The 19,243-nt window shown below is 39.4% G+C and overlaps 1 protein-coding gene and 1 long non-coding RNA gene across 2 annotated transcripts; one reads left to right on the top strand and one right to left on the bottom strand.

Annotated features, from left to right (window-relative positions):
* Window positions 1–850: 850 nt before the first annotated feature.
* On the bottom strand, window positions 851–12,420 carry sh3bgrl3 (SH3 domain binding glutamate-rich protein like 3). The gene is made up of 3 exons (XM_086194142.1): window positions 12,287–12,420; window positions 7,598–7,765; window positions 851–3,199 (listed from the first exon to the last, which is right to left on the bottom strand). Exons 1-3 carry the CDS (start codon window positions 12,329–12,331, stop codon window positions 3,134–3,136), a joined length of 279 nt encoding a protein of 92 aa, XP_086050268.1. The 5' UTR covers window positions 12,332–12,420; the 3' UTR covers window positions 851–3,133.
* On the top strand, window positions 11,714–13,460 carry LOC147241195 (uncharacterized). The gene is made up of 4 exons (XR_015111339.1): window positions 11,714–11,846; window positions 12,123–12,236; window positions 12,788–13,039; window positions 13,139–13,460. It is a non-coding gene; the product is annotated as an uncharacterized LOC147241195 (long non-coding RNA).
* The last annotated feature ends 5,783 nt before the right edge of the window (window positions 13,461–19,243 follow it).

Here is a 19,243-nt window from a genome sequence, read left to right on the forward strand (position 1 = left end):
TACAAATATAGAAGCTGTCTAGACTGAAACTTTTGGAACTCTGTTCTGAAGCTTTCAAAACTAATATTTCTGTCAACAATATATCTGACTGCAACTGAAGGCTCTTTCAATCAAAAAAAAACATGAAGAAGCGGAAAAACTGACTTCACAATAATTTACTTTCATTTTTCATTAGTCATGGAAAAAAAAGAAGCAATATACTCACTCTTCCCATTTCCCCTTGCTCAGGATTAATTTTTATGCATTTCAGCAAAACCAAATTTATCGAGGGCAACCAGTGTGCTCACTTATAGAAATTAGATGCTCATGTTTACATGTTTACCCATGTATACATGTAAGTGTCCCACAAGTTCTGTATTGTCAACCAAACTCAGAGGTGGAAAATCATATAAAGCAGCTGCCGTTGTTGTTTCGTCAATGAGAAGTTAATGAATGACATCCTTGTACGACCTAGAAACAACTTAATACATATAAAATATGTTACTGTATGGGCTGAGTCAGTGATACTTCATATCAGTTTCAACTGCCATCATTATGCAGATCACATGGAAGTCTATAGGAATCCAGTAAAAACAGGAAGCTCAAAAATTGTGATAGAAAAGTTATGAACCAGAACTCTTGAGATCCAGATAAGGGTGGAGGACATCATCTTGCTAAGGTTGCCAAAAAAATCCTCATTATGATGCGATCTGAAACTAATTATCAAAAAACTACAAAGGAAAAACCCATTTAAACTGGAGATGGATCTTGACACTTGCGCTTAAATAACTGGTCAAAATAAAAGCCATATTTAAAGTTTAGATATTGCCAGAGGTGGTGCACTCCACTTAGGAAAAAAAATCCAGACAAGTTGATTCAACTCCATTTTATTTTTTTAACCCAAAAATCACATATCATAATCTTCTTGGAAGACAACAGCATTTTATTCCCTATTTTCTTCTTTTTTTTGGCCAAGGGGAATTGGTCCAAAAGCAAAGCAGGAGCTCAGAGAGAGAGACATGGAATGTCTAAAACATAGTTGATAGTACAGAATAAGTACTGTAACTTTACACTGATCAACATATACAACCATCAACTTACAAAACAGTGCACAATCCATATGTGTCATTACTAGATGTCCTAAACCATAACAAAAGTTTGAAAGCAAGTGAGGAATATCAACTTAACAAATATGAAAGAGCACAAATAAGTGAAGCCTTCATTTTTCCCATGTGGTGAGTGTTCCCTAAGGCTAGCTTAAGACAATGCCCTTCTAAACACACCAGCTTTATCCTTTATATGTGTTCAGAATGAGGCAGGGTTTCAGTGCATAGTCACATTACTGCATCTGCATGCCCGTGACAAATCCATGTAATACCCAGAAATTAGACGCTACGTGTTTGAAAACTTAAAAGATTCACATTGTTTCAGTCCAATCGTCGACCCTCTGATGTGCTCCAATTTACCTGTCTGATAAGTCTTTGTCTTGTTCGGACAACAAAGTTTTCAAGTTGTACAGTAAAATGACATTGAAACACAGTGATAAAAAAAAAAACAACCTGTGAAGGGCATTACAGACTCATGTTGGTATCAAAGGTGACTATGAATCTTCATGCTGCTGCAATACAGGATGCAAATGAAGTATCAATACACTAAAAACTATCATCGTTGATTATAATTTCAATTTTGTTCCACTGGATACCACAAGCAATATGCAATGATGTTGTTTATTTCCCAAAAGCCAACAGCTTTTTAAAAAAATGATATAGCAAGGATTTGATTAATACTGAGGGCATCCATAGTACCCCTGCTCTCCCCAGAAAAGTAAGAAACTGATTGATTAGGAGACGTGGAGGAGGGTTGTTAGGGTTATTTCTTGTTAAATATTCAATAATCAAACAAAAATTGTTCCAATTAGTTGTTAGACTGTCATATAATTAATTGAAGCACCATCAAAATTTCCTTCAACTCAGCATCAACCAATGATCCAGTTACTATCACATGTCATTATTCAAAATTTAACAGATCATCAGTTAAGTAATGTCCATTCAGTCACATTTTGCATGAATTAATTTAAATTAGCAAGAAAATAGCTAACAGACAAGATCATCTGGACCATGCAATCAAGTTAATGGACCTGATCTTATTTGGTGTGTGAACAGCACAAATTCATAATACATCTTGCTCTGATTCCTGCAACAAACTAAAACACAACCAAAATTCTATCTGATGAGGTATTCTACTAATAAACAAAAATTTTGATCACATGCATTCCTTGACATGGGTCATATGTTAGCAAACTATTTGATTTGTAACTTAAATATAAAACTTAATCATGTCTCCATATATGGGGAAATACTGACATTTTGTGAAGTTTGTCAGCCTACAGTTAGTACATTTTAAATGTATGTAATATTGGGAACAGGCTCTAAAAACCCTCTTACAATTGTCATTTTCTTCAATAATATGCATACCCCCTCCCCCCCCGACCCAAACATGACTGAATTACTTTCAAAAAACCAAGGTCACAGAGAAATCAGTTTCTAGTTTTAAGAAGTTCACATCACCCAAAACCACCATTGCATATCATGTAGGTGCCCCATGGACCAAAATCACAGAGCAGTTCTCGACCCCAAAAGAGCATCTTCAGCTTCTGTTATTGAAATGTATCAGATTTAAAGACATTAGTTGCTACTTCTGTGTGCATCAATGCAACATGGGAACCTGAAGGCTACAGAGAAAACATTAAGTTATCCAAGACTGAGACATTGTGATGTGTTTGGTCAGCAAAGGAGAGGATCAGGGAAAAGGCTTGTTCCTCTGCAGATTAGTTTAATCTCCAGCATAGCTAAGGTTAGTTGATCCAATCTGCACATTTAGACACTGCGTTGATACGTAATGATTGGGAGCACTAAGTAAAACTAATGCGTGAAACATTAATCAGTGGGAAAAAAACAGAAAACAAATAAGACTGCAGAGTCAAATGGTGCATTAGGGGTAATGTGTGTCTTCTGATTATTTGGCATTCTTCATTATGGCATTGAAAGTGTTTGGACACTGTTCGTTGTGTATAGTGAGACAGACTGGATACAGGGCCTCCATCAGGGTAGGTGCTTGAAGGGATGGGGTTAAGATGAATCACCCTTCTTCCTCTTCATGCCAGTTTCAGAAACTGTTCCACAGTGTTTGCCTCAACTGCTGCCGAGAACATTTCATAATTCTGTGGAGACACAAGGCAGAGAGAGAACCAGTCAGCAAACACATTGAAAAAAGTGTTTCATAATGTCAGAGTTGCAAGAAGAAAAATACAACTTGGAACATTGACTACATTCCTTCAGGTAGCTCCTTCTCATTTTAGAAGGAGCTTAACAGGATGTATATGACACAGGTTTAGGCTTATCATCATGTTGGAGGTATTTACCAATGACATCTTGATAAAACATTTTTTAAAAAGGCATGTTTGTGTTGTATGTAACCACCAAATACTCAAAAATCAATAAGATCTGAATATATCAATATTGCTATCAAGTCTTGAAGGTCCTGTAATAAAGCAATGTTAAAGTGGAGATGATGGAAGAACAATAGGGGTGGAATGCAACTAATTATTTTTACACATTAGTATAACAGCACAGAGACCAGAGTGATCAAGACAGATCAAATATATAGTTGAATCAGTGTATTTCCAGGAGTCCCTAACACCAGTGCTCATGCTGTAGAGCCCAGCGTTGGAAAATGGAAAAGCATTGCAACACTAGCAGGCTGAAGTGGACTAAACACAGTGGAGTGGAGTCCATCCTCAGGTCCATCCTCAGGTTCAGCTGAGGGAAAACATACAGGAGCGACATGTGCTGAAAGAAGCCTTTTTTTGGTTTGTTAATCAATATTCTCTGAGCTACCTGTGAAGCTGACATAGTGTTATTAAAAGGGACTTACGTACATTCATATCCCAGATGCTGCCATCTTGTGCTGGTAACTGACGTTACACATACAACGAAAAATAAGGAAAAGCATAAATGTGTCCCCTTTTACATTAAAAGACAAGTTTTCTATCGAACCATCCATCCATTTTCTACCACTTATCCCGTTAAGGGTCACTCGGGGGCTGGAGCCTATCTCAGCTGCCTTCAGGCGAGAGGCAGGGTACAACCTGGACGGGTCACCAGTCCATTGCAAGGCCAACACATAAGCACAGACAAACTTTCACTCTCACAGCCACGCCTACTGTCAATTTAGAGTACCCGATTAGCTTCATCCCCTCTTGCATGTCTTTGGACTGTGGAAGGAAGCCAGACCCAGCAGGCACAGGGAGAACATGCGAAGTCCACACAGAAAGACCCCGTGGTCGAGCCTGCCAAGAACCAGTCTAGATCGGTTACCCCCCCCCCCCCCAAAAATACCTTCCAGTGCAGTGATTTTACCTTCAAAATAAGTCAGCAATGCTTTACTTAATGTTATGGATTTGTCAGAGCTGGCACTGGGAGCCTTATTCTGAATGTTTGGACATTAAGTGGTTCCATTGTTAGCAGCCAACATCACTCTGTCTCTCATTTGTGCTCTTGGCTTTGTATTTCCACAAACTTTTGACCCCTCTTTTGTTTTAATTAATGTCATATTACCCACCTAATATTTCACGGAAGTGGTAGTCTCCCAACTCTTTTTTCATGACTCTCTCATCATCTTTGCTTGCATGTCACTCTGTTACAGAACCCACTAAGCTAGCAGGATCAGCGCAGACCTTATTTATTTGGTGGCCTGAGTGGAGGAGTAATTCATGTTTAAATTTAATGTCTACATGACTCTTTTTAAGCTGATTGATAAAACAGTAAATGCCTCAGACCTGTTAACTAGCAAAACCAGTGAACAAGACAAGTTTGCATCCCATGTCCAAGGGAGGAATATCACCTCCTTACTATCTTATATTTGATAGTTGACAATGCATCACTTTGTTTGATTATCAATATGATAAAATGAAGCATGGAGTACAAGCAGATCCCCATGGAGCTACTGGTAGTAAAATTTACTTACACACGAAGGTTTTTTAAAAGTGTTGATGGCAAACTTTCAGAGGACGACAAATTTTTTTAATTTTCTTGTTACTAAAATGACGACACAGCCATGATGAAATAGTAATCTGGTGTCTAATAACTTTCAGTATGAGTAGATCGAGTAATCTAAAAGGCAACCCTGTAAGGTTTCCCCAAAGATGACTCAATGATGCATTTTGCACAAGCGTCCTCAGAACGATTCTCAACAAATGCAGGGAAGATATTCTGATGTTTGTATCAAGTTACCCGGATGAGCTGCCACCACTAACATTTAGCAGTATTGGCATATAAGTTTGCTTGGCAGGAAAAAAAAACATCTCAACAAGGAAGTTTCCAGCATGAAAATGGCCTGGAAAAGATACACGAGTGTGGAAGGTGATGTATTGTTTCACATTTCCAAGAGACTTTTGTAGCCAAACAGGATCTTGAAGGTCTGAATGCATTGCATAATGATGTCTATTGGGCTACTGAATCTACTACAGGTCCCCAAGTGTAGTTGACAAGAACCATCAAGCGCAATGAAAAAACTGGCCCACACAAGGACCACGCAAGGAAAGGATGGCCAAGAGTCACCTCTTATTCTTCAACAGTACAATGGCCCCAAACACACCTCCAGGCTGTGCAAGGCTATCTGACCAAGAAGGAGAGTGATGGAGTGCTGCACCAGACGACCTGGCCCCCACATTCAACTGACCTAAACCCAATTTTAGGATGAGTGAGGGCAAAAGTGCCAACAAATGCTCAGCAACTCTTGGAACTCTTTTGAGACTGTTAAAAAAACAATTCCAGGTGACTACCCTATGAAGCTCACCTGGAGAATGCCAAGAAGGGTGCAAAGCAGTAATCAAAGCATAGGGTGGCTGTTTTGAAGAATCAAAAATATAAAACACAATTTGAGTTATTTCAGTTTTGTTTACTCCATAATTCCACGTTTTCATTCATAGTTTGGATGTCTTCTGTGCGATCTAAAATGTAAATAGTAAAAGAAAAAAGGAACAAACATTAAATGAGGTGTGTCCAAAATTTGAAAAAGTTAGTTCAAACCCCTGATTGTGTGTGTGTGTGTGTATATATATATATATATATATATATATATACACATACATACATACATACATACAAATATACATAGATATGCAAATGTACATAGATATACACTATATTGCCAAAAGTATTCGCTCACCTGCCTTGACTCACACATGAGCTTTAGTGACATCCCATTCCTAGTCAATATGACGTGGGTCCACCCTTTGCAGCTAGAACAGCTTCAACTCTTCTGGGAAGGCTGTCCACAAGGTTTAGGAGTGTTTGTGGGGATTTTTAACCATCCAGAAGCGCATTTGTGAGGTCACACACAAGAAGGCCTGGCTCTCAGTCTCCGCTCTAATTCATCCCAAAGGTGTTCTATCGGGTTGAGGTCAGGACTCTGTGCAGGCCAGTCAAGTTCATCCACACCAGACTCTGCCATCCACGTCTTTATGGACCTTGCTTTGTGCACTGGTGCACAGTCATGTTGGAAGAGGAAGGGGCCATTCCATGAAGCTCTCTGCGCACTGTTGTTGAGCTAATCTGAAGGCCACATGAAGATTGGAGGTCTGTAGTGATTGACTCTGCAGAAAGTTGGCGACCTCTTTGCACTATGCGCTTCAGCATCCACTGACCCCGCTCTGTCAGTTTATGTGGTCTACCACTTCGTGGCTGAGTTGCTGTCGTTCCCAAACACTTCCATTTCCTTATAATACAGCCGACAGTTGACTATGGAATATTTTGGAGCGAGGAAATTTCACGACAGGATTTGTTGCACAGGTGGCATCCTATCACAGTTCCACGCTGGAATTCACTGAGCTCCTGACAGTGGCCCATTCTTTCACAAATGTTTGTAAAGACAGTCTGCAGGCCTTGGTGCTTCATTTTATACACCTGTGGCCATGGAAGTGATTGGAACCCCTGATTCTGATCATTTGGATGGGTGAGCAAATACTTTTGGCAATATAGTGTATCTATATATACACACACACACACACACACACACACACACACATATACATATATATATATATATATATATATATATATATATATATATATATATATATACACACATATATATATACATATATATATACATACACACATACATATATACATACATATATACGTATATATACACATTTACATATATACATATATATACATATATACACACACGTGTACATATATGCATATGTACATATATAATCGATATATACATACACACACACACACATATAAATATATATAGTATTGATGTTTGCTGCTGTGATTTGAATTTTTGATTTTGAATTTTTTATCAAATAGATTTCCCTCCACGTGGAATTCATTTCCTGAGCTGAGAAAAGATTAATATTTTCCAGAAAACATACACAATAGTACCAAAAATCCAAATCCAAGTGATACTGGGACTGCAATAACTCAATATCTTTTCATTCTCGTTATTGCTGAGGCTGAACCAGGTCAGCTTCGTGTCTAAAGTAACATTTTGAAGTAATTTTAAACAGTAAAATAGTGAAGAAGAGTTGATTCGTTTCCCTCACCCCACAGTACTGGTCTTCATTGAATAGCTGGGGAGGGACAGCTTCAGAGTTTCCGGCTTTGCTTCTCATTTCATCACGAAGCTCGCCACCCACCGAGATGTCAATGAGCTCATACTGGATACTTTTACTGTCAAGGATTCGTATCACTTCTGCCTGTTGAGACTTCACCTGGAAAACAACAGCTTCCATCAGAAACTCACTCAAAATAATAGTAGTCAATGTTTTAAAGCCAGAGCAGAATCACACCTACAGTATAGGGACACATGCAGCTTCTGACTACACTTCTGAAAACAAAAGTAAAGACGATGGGTGATGTGATTTTAGATGTTTGGCTTGGGCCATAAATAACCCAATAGCTTGAGGATCTACTCTAAACCAGGAAATATTATTTCTCTTCAAGGGCAGAAACATAGAGAAATTACTTAGAGTAACATGCTGCTTGTGGATGAAGATCGATCATCCTCATCTGACCTGCTGAACACCGAGTGACATAGCAAGTTTGGAGGGTGTGTTCTTGTCACCTAACAATATTAACTAATAACACAGTTAATAACAACAGTTACAACACAATTGTTTTAACTAAAAAGGAAAGTACTTTTGCTTGTTATACTGAACTTTGGGAGCAGGATTTCAATAACATAAACATAACATAAACATAATCATAATGATTTTTTATATATATATTTACACCATTAAATATGTACATTTGCAGAGATGAAAGCCGTTAAACAATATTGCACATATATATGTAATGTTGCACTGACTGCTACTAGACTTTATTGTGATTTTAAAGAATTTCAATATATTGTCAGCTTTTACCTTAATACATGTGTGGAAGGGATCTTAATATAAAAAGTAAACTACTCCTCACTTTTGCAGAGGGCCTCATCAAAGACCATCGAGGGCCCTTGAGGTGAAAGACCTCTCTACAAAGCCTCATTCTGCTTATGAATATTGGTTTTTTTTTCTGCAATGGGAACAGCTTCAATCATCATTCCACCCCAGGTCAAATGACCCTGCAATAAACAAGGGCATTTATCAGTTCAGCTCCAATCAGCACTGATAGGGACTAGTGTTGTCACGATACTGGATTTCACACTTAGATACGATATTCTGAAAAATATTGATATTCGATTCAATTTTCGATACTACGTAACCACTCAGAATTTTGTGCAAAAACATTATTTATTTAAAGAGAAATAAAGAACTTTATTCCTGAGTTAGAGAACTTTTTCAAGTTATTCTTTACCCATTAACAGTATGCAAATAAGTTTTAAAAGATGTAACCTACCGTTGATTAGCTTTAGCTACCACTCGCTAACAAGACAATAAGTCAAAGTAAACACTGATAGATGTGATAACTCTAGGCAACACATACTTCAAGTTATACTGTTACCAACCTCTATACCTCTAAATCTATACAGGTATGGGTGTCTGTCTTGGAGGTGCTTTGCTAAATTCGTTGTGTTCACTCCTTTTGTCGGCACAGTTCTGTTGCATCTCTTGCATATGGGCTTGCTACTGTCCTTTGGCTTTCCTTGTTCATCCAACTCAAATCCAAAGAACCTCCAAATCGCACTTCTGCTGTTTTGTTTATTTATTAAAACTGGTTGCGAAGGTCCTGCAGATGCCATCTCATGGCAGCTTACAGCCAGCAGTGTTTGTGTGAGCGAGTGTCTCCGTCTCTAAGAGGCAGGAGGGGAGGGGCTGCTGCACGATGGCTCACTCCTCAGGGCAGCGCTCTGTCTGTTGTTTGTGTGTGTGTGTGTGTGTGTGTGTGTGTGTGTGTGTGTGTGTGTGTGTTGGCGGCGGCGCATGTGTAAACCAAGGCGGCAGGTAGAGTATCAATACTATGGAAAAGTCATTTTGTACCATATTTAATTGATAGATCAATATTTTTGAAAACCCTGATAGGAACATAAAACCAGCGTGAATGTGGTAATTTGCGACTGGCTTTGAGTACTTCCATCTTATATCCACATACAAGGTTTGGTGAAAGCTCCAATATAATCTATATACTAGGAGGAGAAAAGCTCATTGCCTCTGACTGTAACTTCCACGACTTTTGTCATCCAAACCACAAACACTGGATACTGTCTGTGTTCAAGCAGTTGTGTGCTACCAGACCAGAGCACAATAAAACAGAAACACAGTCACTGTCCCCACAACGCTTTTACTACAGCTACCAAATAATTTATTCTCAACTGCTGGGCTTTTAAATACACCGTTAAAGTCTATCAGGTGTGATGACTGCATTCTTGACATCTGATAAACAGAAAGGCAGCTCCTTATCTAATCACAACTGGGACACAATCCATCATCTTTTTTAGGCATCTTACCAAGATTTGAAAAACTCCTTGTGTATGCAAGTGTGTGCAGTCAGAAAGGGAAGAAGCAGCTCTGCACTAAAATATCATCTCAGAATAAAATTAAGAAATCTCTGTCCATCCTTTCCTTCTGATTCTCATAATCTCCTCGCCAATGGTCAAATCCATTTGAAGTTACACTTGGCCACAAAGAATTGCCATACACAGACAGTGATGCACCCCAATAATCATTATTATTGATTTATTTATTTACTATTTAATACAATAGAATGCTTCAGCTGCTACCTTTTTTCCAAGTGAAAAAACACCACCACTCAGCCATTACAACCCACATTGTGGTCAAGAGTGGAATTGATTTGCATCAAAGTGACATCTACATTTTTTCACATGATTTGCCAAGCTATAATGTTACTACAGCAATCACAACACGACAGAAACATTTTAGGTCATAAAATAATGTTATATGGATGTGTCAGACCAGTTACATCAGAAATTTAAGACTACTTTTCACTTGACAGAAAAGAAAATTACTGCACTGAAAGCTTTAATTCATGGTAAAAATGTTTTCACTTGCTGTTCTACCTACTAGCCTTGGCTTCTACATCAGTTTCTTAAACTGATGGGTTGAAGTTACTCTAACAGACAAATGGTTCATCTAGTCACTTGTTAAATGTGTATTAAAAGCACAGAAACGGTAAAGTACACTGAGTTGCCATCCTCCCTTGTGCCAGAAAAGAAACAAAGATGTGCTGCATTAGGGAACTGAGGCCCACAGAAACCCGCTGACTACTTGTTAGCCTAACTCAATGAATGATGGTAGGTGGGCTGTGGAGCATAGCTCTGTTTTCCCCACTTAGCTCCCAAAACCTTTAGTTCCTCCTCTGTGTATTCTGGTTAAAAAAAAAAAAAAGATAAGGTTCAAAATCTTAATAAATGAATACAAGAGGTTCAGGTCCTCATCCTCTTTTACAGTACTGGCCATGAAGTGGACACTCTTTGATTAATCAAGAATCACATAACTGCATCCAGTCAGTTAACTAGCTCTAAGTATGTATCAAATTAAACTCTTACTTCATAGTGAATATTGTGAACAGCCCCAGTCCTATTAATGCAGGCAAAGACGGTTTGTAGAAAAGTCTATGTGCTGACTTTTAAGAACTAGGCTAACACTCCCCATCCACTACCATTTATTGCACTAAGCTAGCTAGTAAGCTGGTCTCTGCAGATCTCCTCTCCCTAACGCAGCATGGGGGAGAGAAGGGTATCTATCGCCATGTCTGGCTGGGGAGGATGGACAGTAAAAGTATTTTCTAAAAAGTTGGTGTGTTCCTTTAATTTTAGCCATGGATTGGGCAACCTTCATTCATAAACCAAAACTGTCATTTGACCACATGAGGACATCTGAATACCACTTGACCCAATGTTACCAGAAAAATACTGATTCTACCTGTTTTAATATAACTTACCATTTTCAAAGCAGTCTCTTAAGTTGGAAACAATAATGCCCTCCACTCAGTGCAACTTAATGATTCTCACTGACTTGGGTGTTTTTATGCTAGTTGCCTTTATAAATGTACTCTATTTATAAAGTTGAATTCTGTTGCCTTGCCCATTATGTTTCCGCAGAACTTATCCTACACCAAACCTCATCCACCTATCTACTCCTATCATGACCTATGAGGGTCCATCAGTCGAGGACATAATTTGATAGGGAAACATTTCGAAATTACACGGGCTGAGCTGAATCATTAGTGAAGAAAAGAGCGCTGACGTAACTCACATGGCGACAGTGAAAATTGCGTTTATTGACATAATCAGTTCAAGCCCAAGATATGTTGTTCGATTGCGTGCTAAATACGGTTCGACTTCAGCTTTGTCAGTGAGGTTTGTCGAAGAATTCTCAAGACAGGAAACGGATCCAGGTAATAATTACATTTGCACTCACACTTTAACCAGCCTTGTATATTAAAATAAGACAGTGATAATCAAGTACTATGCATATTATAACTACAACATTTTTTTTTTCAAAAAAAAGCTATAAAATCCCCAACAAAAGGGACGTCCCCCGCCCAGTTGAAGGAAGAGAACTAGAGTCCTGTCTTTTGCTTTCGTTCTTCCTTTTGTGTTTTATGAAATGTACAATAGATAACTTTCATTTGTCAAAAAGCTAGTAATGTGGATATTACTGTTGTTCGTAGAAATGAGGACTAAGTTACGTAGGCCCACTGACGGTCAGCAGGAAGCTACAGATAGGGTGCCCTGGGTGTGTCTGTATAGCCAAGCGGTGCTAGCTGCTGCTAATGCTACCAAAGGTACAAACGCAATCAAATGAAGTCAAATGAATTATATCAAATGGACTCACCGTCCGTGAAGCAGTAACAGTGGTGTAATACAGTTTGATGCCCATTGTTGTTGGTCCTGCTACTCGCTTTGGGTTTCTGCTTGCTAAGGACTTTCACCAGATTCCGTTAACGTAATCACGGAAGGAAATGTGACGTTATTACTTTCAAAATAAAAGACACGACATCATTAACACTCACCGGAACATAAACGTTTTCTTAAGCCTTGAGAATCATGAATGGTGCAAAAACATCAGAACACAGACAGCGAGAAGAGGAGGAAATTTATACACATGAGGCGTATTTATAGACATTTAAAATATTTTTGAGCTCTATCCTTTTTAAGTTTCATTTCATGCTTGAACTTTGAATATTATTTCACTAAATTTGTATTTATTGGTACAAAAAATACTGTAAAAACTACAAAAACAAAATAACAGAGCCCATCCAAATAATTGTTAAATATATATTTTCTAAATTAATGTTATTGTTTTTTCTGTTTTTGTCTGTTTTTGCAATCGAAGTAGTACGAAGACTGTGGTTGAACAATCAATGATGAAGGCGGCAGGCCAGAGCCCCTAACCACGACCACCTGCATTTCTTCCTTTGGGGATTCATTGATATGTTAATTGCAGTGATCCAAGCATATGTGGGGGAATCTCAAAACACAAATTTATAAACTTTTCGGGATTAAAAATAAAATCATGACCCACACTGTATTCCAGATGCACTGCTTGAAGCTATTGAAGAATTAAATCAAGACTCTGACCAGCAAGGTACAATTTTGTTAGCACTGCTTGAAATTATAGAAGAATTAAATCAAGACTCTGGTCATGCAAAACAACTGACTGACCCTGACCTTTTTCAAATTACAGAAAGCACTCTCTTTCACACTCGTCAAAATCTTCAGACAGCTAAGAACGAGTCCTCTCAGTCGGAGTCTGACCCTTCGCTGCAGCACAGCTGGTCTCTGCTAGAGTCAGATTCTCAACGAAAGTCAGAACAAAACTGTAGCACAATACAAGCGTTTTAACAATCTGGAAAAAATACACGTCTTTAACGTTCCTCCTCTTGGAAAAGTACCTGATCTTCCTCAATTTTATTTAGATGTTGTACACAACTTTACAGATTTAACAGTGAGAGTCAGACCCGAGCTTTGACATAATGACATCCTACAGCTTGAGATAATAGGTGAAAAAGTGCAAGATCACATCTTCCGAGTAGGCGGATAAAATGGATAAAATTGTGTCGACTTTTGAGGGGTTGACACAGTCCAATGTGCAGATTCATAAAGGCTCTCATCTAAAATTTGTCATTCAAGTGATCCAAAACCTTTGAGGCGGCCATAGATGAAAGTAGCATGAAATGATAGATAATGAAATCATAAACCTGAAACAAACCCACCTGTATGTGGTAAAAAGCAAAAATAACAATCTCTGCTTCACCATCATCTTGGCTGATCTCACCCTTCCCCATTTCAATGATAGTGCGGTAGATAGTTGCAACATCTGGCAGGACAATCAAAGGGAAGAAATCTTTAGTGACAAAGGCAGATTTGAACGGATATTGAATCGTAAAATTTTTGTGTATTACAGTTGGCGAACCAAACTCTTTCACTGATTAAAACAGACATAAACAGTGACCAACACCTATGTTACATCAGGTCTCTGGAACCTATAAATAATCACCCAGAGGCGGTATTATTATGATTTTGAAACATTTGTCAACCAGGAGGGTGAACACATACCCTATTTGGTGTGTAAAAAATTGCTGGCTGCCGAAGAGTGGAACTTTTATGGTCTACACTGCATTCCAAATTTTGTCCAAAAATTCAGAAAGAAAAGACTCAGGGAGATTATGTTCATAGCACATAATGCTAAATGATTTGACAGCTACTTGATCCTCTGTTACCTGTTGAGAGAGGGTATGACACCCTCTATCGTCATGCAAGGTAGTATAATGGTCAGCTTTACAGAATCCAATTTCCAGTTAAGGTTCATCGACTCCCTAGCTTTCTTCACCGTGCGCCTCTGCACTGTACCCAGTTTATCGACTAAATGCCGTGCATCCTTTTAGCTGCATTGTCTTTAGCCTCAGCATGCATGTAAGTGTATCTCACCAATTTCCTGAAAAAAAAAACACTCCAGCCATACCTTCACCCAACAACTACACGTCGATCCAAAACACACTCAAACACGTTCATCCAATGGTTGGAGTGGGCAGTGCATTCTGAAAAAAATCTGTATTCAGCACACTCTAAAAATCAGAGGGGAAAGGTAAATAGGCCAGACTTTGGAGACGGTTATGCAGAGAGAGATGGTGAGAAATGGGTCTGGAAGATCCAGGGCTGCTTTTTTCAAGGATGCCCATCATGCTATTGGTCTGAGGAAATCTGTCCTCTGACCAACCCTCCCTACAGGAGCAACTAGTGAGGTGAGATATCAGGACCTGAGGAATGTTTACTGTGTCCGTGTAGTAGTGATGAAGGAGCAAAATTGGAGACGAAACTGGACTGAGATGAAAAAATAAGACGAGGAAGTAAAAATGTTCCTGGAGAGTTACATTTCTCACAAACCTCTGTCCCCTCACTCAGCCCTGTACAGAGGTTGGGCTTTGGCCTTGAGGTTATGGTACAGTACACCTCCAGATGAAAGCATACATTATGTAGACGTCACCTCCCTGTACCTGTACATCAATGCCAACTGCTCTTATCCTTTACATCACTCATCATTCTCATCATCTGTGAGAATTTTGACGATCCCTGCGAGTAATTTGGGGTGATCCACCTCAAGGGCTCTTTTTCCCCATTTTACCTTATAAAACATCCATCGTCATCTTCCGCTTATTCCTACACATTAAGGGTCGCGGGGGGGCTGGAGCCTATCCCAGTGGCTACGGGCGAGAGGCGGGGTTCACCCTGGACAGGTTGCCAGTCCATCGCAGGGCCAACATAGAGAGACAAACAACCATTCACACTCACATTCATACCTACGGTCAATTTAGAGAATCAATCAGCCTAGTCCCCAAATTGCATGTTTTTGGATGGTGGGAAGAAGCTGGAGTACCAGAGAGAACCCATGCAGACACGGGGAGAACATGCAAACTCCACAGAAAGATCCCGTGCCCAAGCCGGGACTCGAACCCCGAACCTTCTTGCTGTGAGGCCACAGTGCTGACCACTGCACCACCGTGCAGCCCCTTATAAAACATCTAAAGGTAAATTAGTGTTTACCCTCTGCTGCACATGTGCTGAAATCAATCAGCAGACTGGTTCCTGTACTATCGATGAGGGGGCCAGAGGTCTGACAGGGGTTTAGGTGACCGTCAAGTTAAACAAAGCCTTACAGCTAGGATACAGGGTGCATGGTGAAATGTTACTGGGATTTCAAAACATTTTACAGTAATATTTCATCGTAAAATATTGTATTGAAAAATGTATTGTGAAAACAGCCTTTTTACAGTATTATTTCCCGGAAAATACTGTATTGATAACCCATCCATCCATCCATTTTCTTCCACTTATCCTGTTAAGGGTCACGGGGGGCTGGAGCCTATCCCAGCAGCTTTTGGGTGTGAGGCGGGGTTCACCCTGGACGGGTTGCCAGTCCACTGTAGGGCCAACACATAGAGACAAACAACCATTCATACTCAAAGCCACGCCTACAGTCAGTTTAGAGTATCCAATGAGCCTAGTTCACGCTTTCATGTCTTTGGACTGTGGGAGGAAGCCGACCCAGTGGGCACAGGGAGAACATGCAAACTCCACACAGAAAGACCCCGTTCTCGAGCTGGTGCTCGAACGTGGAACTTTCATGCTATGAGGCAACAGTGCTTCCACTGCACCACTGTGCCGCCCTGGATTTAAACCATTTAGTGATTTAAAGCACAGTAGCAGAACAAGTTTATTCAGTAGCATACTGGGAGCCAGTAAAAAGAGTTGGAGAACTGGAACTAATGTGCTCTGATGTCTTTGTTCTAGTCAGAACCCGAGCTGCTGTGTTTTGAATGAGCTGCAGTTGTTTCATGCTCTTTTGGGGGAGTCCAGTCAGAGGACCATTACAGTAGTCATGTCTACTGGAGATAATAGCATGGATAAGCTTCTCCTGGTCTTTTTGGGGCATGAAACCCTTCACTCGGGTAATGTTCTTTAGCTGGTAGAAGGCTGTTTGGGTGATTGATTTGATATGACTGCTGAAAGTCAGATCCGAGTCTATCAGTACACCAAGGTTTCTGACTTGGTCTTTGGTTTTTAAAGTTCATCCATTTATTTCTTTCCTGCAGACAGTGACGCAACACCTCTATTTAACTGTAGTCATCTGGGGACACTGCTAGATATAACTGTGTGTTATCTGTGTAACTATGGTAGCCAACTGACCCTTGAGGGACCCCATGTGTCATAGCCATTCAATGGGATTCAAAAGTCCCAATGGTCACAAAATAACTCCTTTCCTCCAAGTAGAATCTGAACCATTCAAGGGCCATTCCATATAGTCCAAACCAGGTTTCCAACCTGTTCAACAGTATATTATGATCCACAGTATCAAATGCTGCACTGAGATCCAGTAAGACTAGAACTGACACATTTCCTGAGTCAGTGTTCAACTTTATATCATTCAGCACTCTGATGAGAGCTGGTTAGATACTGTGATGAGCTCAGGATCCCGAATAAAGTCTGTCATTTCATTTTATTTCAAGAAATTGCTGGGCTGATTAAAAACCACTTTCTCACCAATTTTGTCTATGAAGGAGAGGTTTGAGATGGGTTGATAGTTTGCTAGCATGGAGGCATCCAGCGTTTGTTTTTGAGAAGTGGCTTAATGACAGGTACTTTCAGGGGTCTAGGAAACTCGCCTGACTTAAGTGAGCAGTTGATTCATTGCTGCAGATCAGTTAGCACAAACTTCGCAATATTTTTGAAGAAGTCAGATGGTGTTGAGTCAAGTTTTGCTGATTTTTGCAGATATTTGACCTGATAGATTGTTGTTGGGTTTTTTTTTTTTACTAAAATAGCAAGCAAATTCATTGCATTTATCTGTTGTGAGAAATTATGGAGCTATCTGATTAGGGGGGTTAGTGAGCTTATCAACCACAGCAAACAAAATATGAGTGTTGTTGAGGTTCTTACTAATGATTTCAGAAAAGTGTTTCTGTCTGGCCTTGACCAACACTTGGTTGAAATTACAAAGACTTTGTCTGTGGAGGTCATAGTGAATTTGGAGTTTAGTCTTACACTCTGGTTTTCTTCTTTTTGATTTCAAGGCCTTTACCATCATAGTATTCCCCCATGGTGTTTTAAGTCAGCTCAAGGTTGTCTTAGTTTTAAAAGGAGCAACAGCATCCATCACATTTGAGATATCCAGGTGAACTTATCCAGAACTTCAGCAACTGTCTCTGCATTCACAGCTGGTGACATACTGTAGCTATGGTCTCCATAAACTGGGCTCTGGGATTGTCATTTATGTACCCTTTCTTGGTAGACTGAGAAGTTGCATGAACTTTTGGGATATCTGTAATTCAAAGAATACACAGAAATTATCAGAAATAGCCAAATCCTTCATGTCAATCAATGAAATGTCAACTTCCTTAGAGATTACCAGATTTAAAGTGTGGCCTTGAGTCTGTGTGGGGCCTTTCCCAGGTTGTGAAAGGCCAAAAGTGTCCAGTATAGCAGGGAATCCTTTGGCAGTTTTATCTGTTTTTTGTTAAATATTTTTTTGTAATTGTCTTATATACATGTTAATATTTATTTATTTTAGTTTTTGTTTGTTTCTTATTTTATAAATATTTTCTTTCCTTTAAATTATATCATCCTTTCTTCTTCCCTCTGTAAATGCTGCTGATATTATCTAAAATTCCCCAGTGTGGGATTAATAAAGTATTCTTAGTCTTTTTATCCTTAGAGATTACCAGATCTCGAGTGTGGCCGTGAGTGTGTGTGGGGCCTTTCCCATGTTGTGAGAGGCCAAAAGTGTACAGTATAGCAGAGTTATTTGGCAGTTTTATCCATGTTCTTGTCAACATGAATGTTAAAGTCCCCTGTTATGACTAAAATGTTGTAGTCAGTACAGGTAACTGACAGCAGTTCTGTAAACTCCTTCATAAATGTTCCATTGTGTCTTGGAGGTCTATAAATTATTAAAATAATAACCTTAGGGTCAACTTTTACTGACAAAAAGTGATATTCAAAAGAAATTAAATCACCAAATATTATTTCTTTACACTGAAACAAAGATTTAAAAATGGCAGCCACTCCCCTGCCTTTCTTGCCAGATTGACGTTTGTTCATGAAACAAAATTTGTTGGTGCTGCCTCATTAAGAATAGTGCTACAGCTATTCAGTCAACCATGTTTCAGTAAGGAGTAGAAAGTCTGGATCATAGGTCATAATGATGTCATTAATCAACTATGATTTGTTTACTAGTGATCTAATATTGAATAGAACTAACCTTAGAGGTAACAGGAGACACTGACTTGTTCTGAGGTTGACATGCTATACTAAATAAGTCTGTAAATGTACTTTTTTTTGTTTCTCATGACTTTAACCAGTTTTTCTGTTGCTTGTTATCACAGGGATAGAAAAGGCTTCCTGAACTCCGTAAAGCCCTGTTTTTTCCTGGGGAAAACATTGTTTGTTTGTTGATATCAGCATTGCAGCCTGGACCTGGCACGTATCAGTCAGACATGCATTTCAGATGTCTCAATGGCGGGGAGAGAGCTGTGCGATTTTTAGTGGATAGTTGTTTCCTGCTTGGTGGAATGGGAGGGGCTGAACGATGGGGATGGTTTAAGGGTGAGAAAATTGGAGATGGTTGTGGTGCGAGTTGGATTCCAATATTAACAAGATCTTGTCAGTGAAATCCAAGAGAGAGTTGTTCAGACTGGGTGAAAGAAGTGAGGAGCTTGAATGGGGGCAGGAGGGTTAAAGTTGGGAAGATGGGAAGTCTTGAGTTGGGGTTAGAGGTGACTCTTTTTGTTGGACC

This window comes from Aulostomus chinensis, chromosome 22 (genome assembly GCF_037954235.1).
Source record: "Aulostomus chinensis isolate RoL2024-O1b breed Wild chromosome 22, RoL_Achi_v1.0, whole genome shotgun sequence".
Taxonomy (NCBI): Eukaryota; Metazoa; Chordata; class Actinopteri; order Syngnathiformes; family Aulostomidae; genus Aulostomus; species Aulostomus chinensis.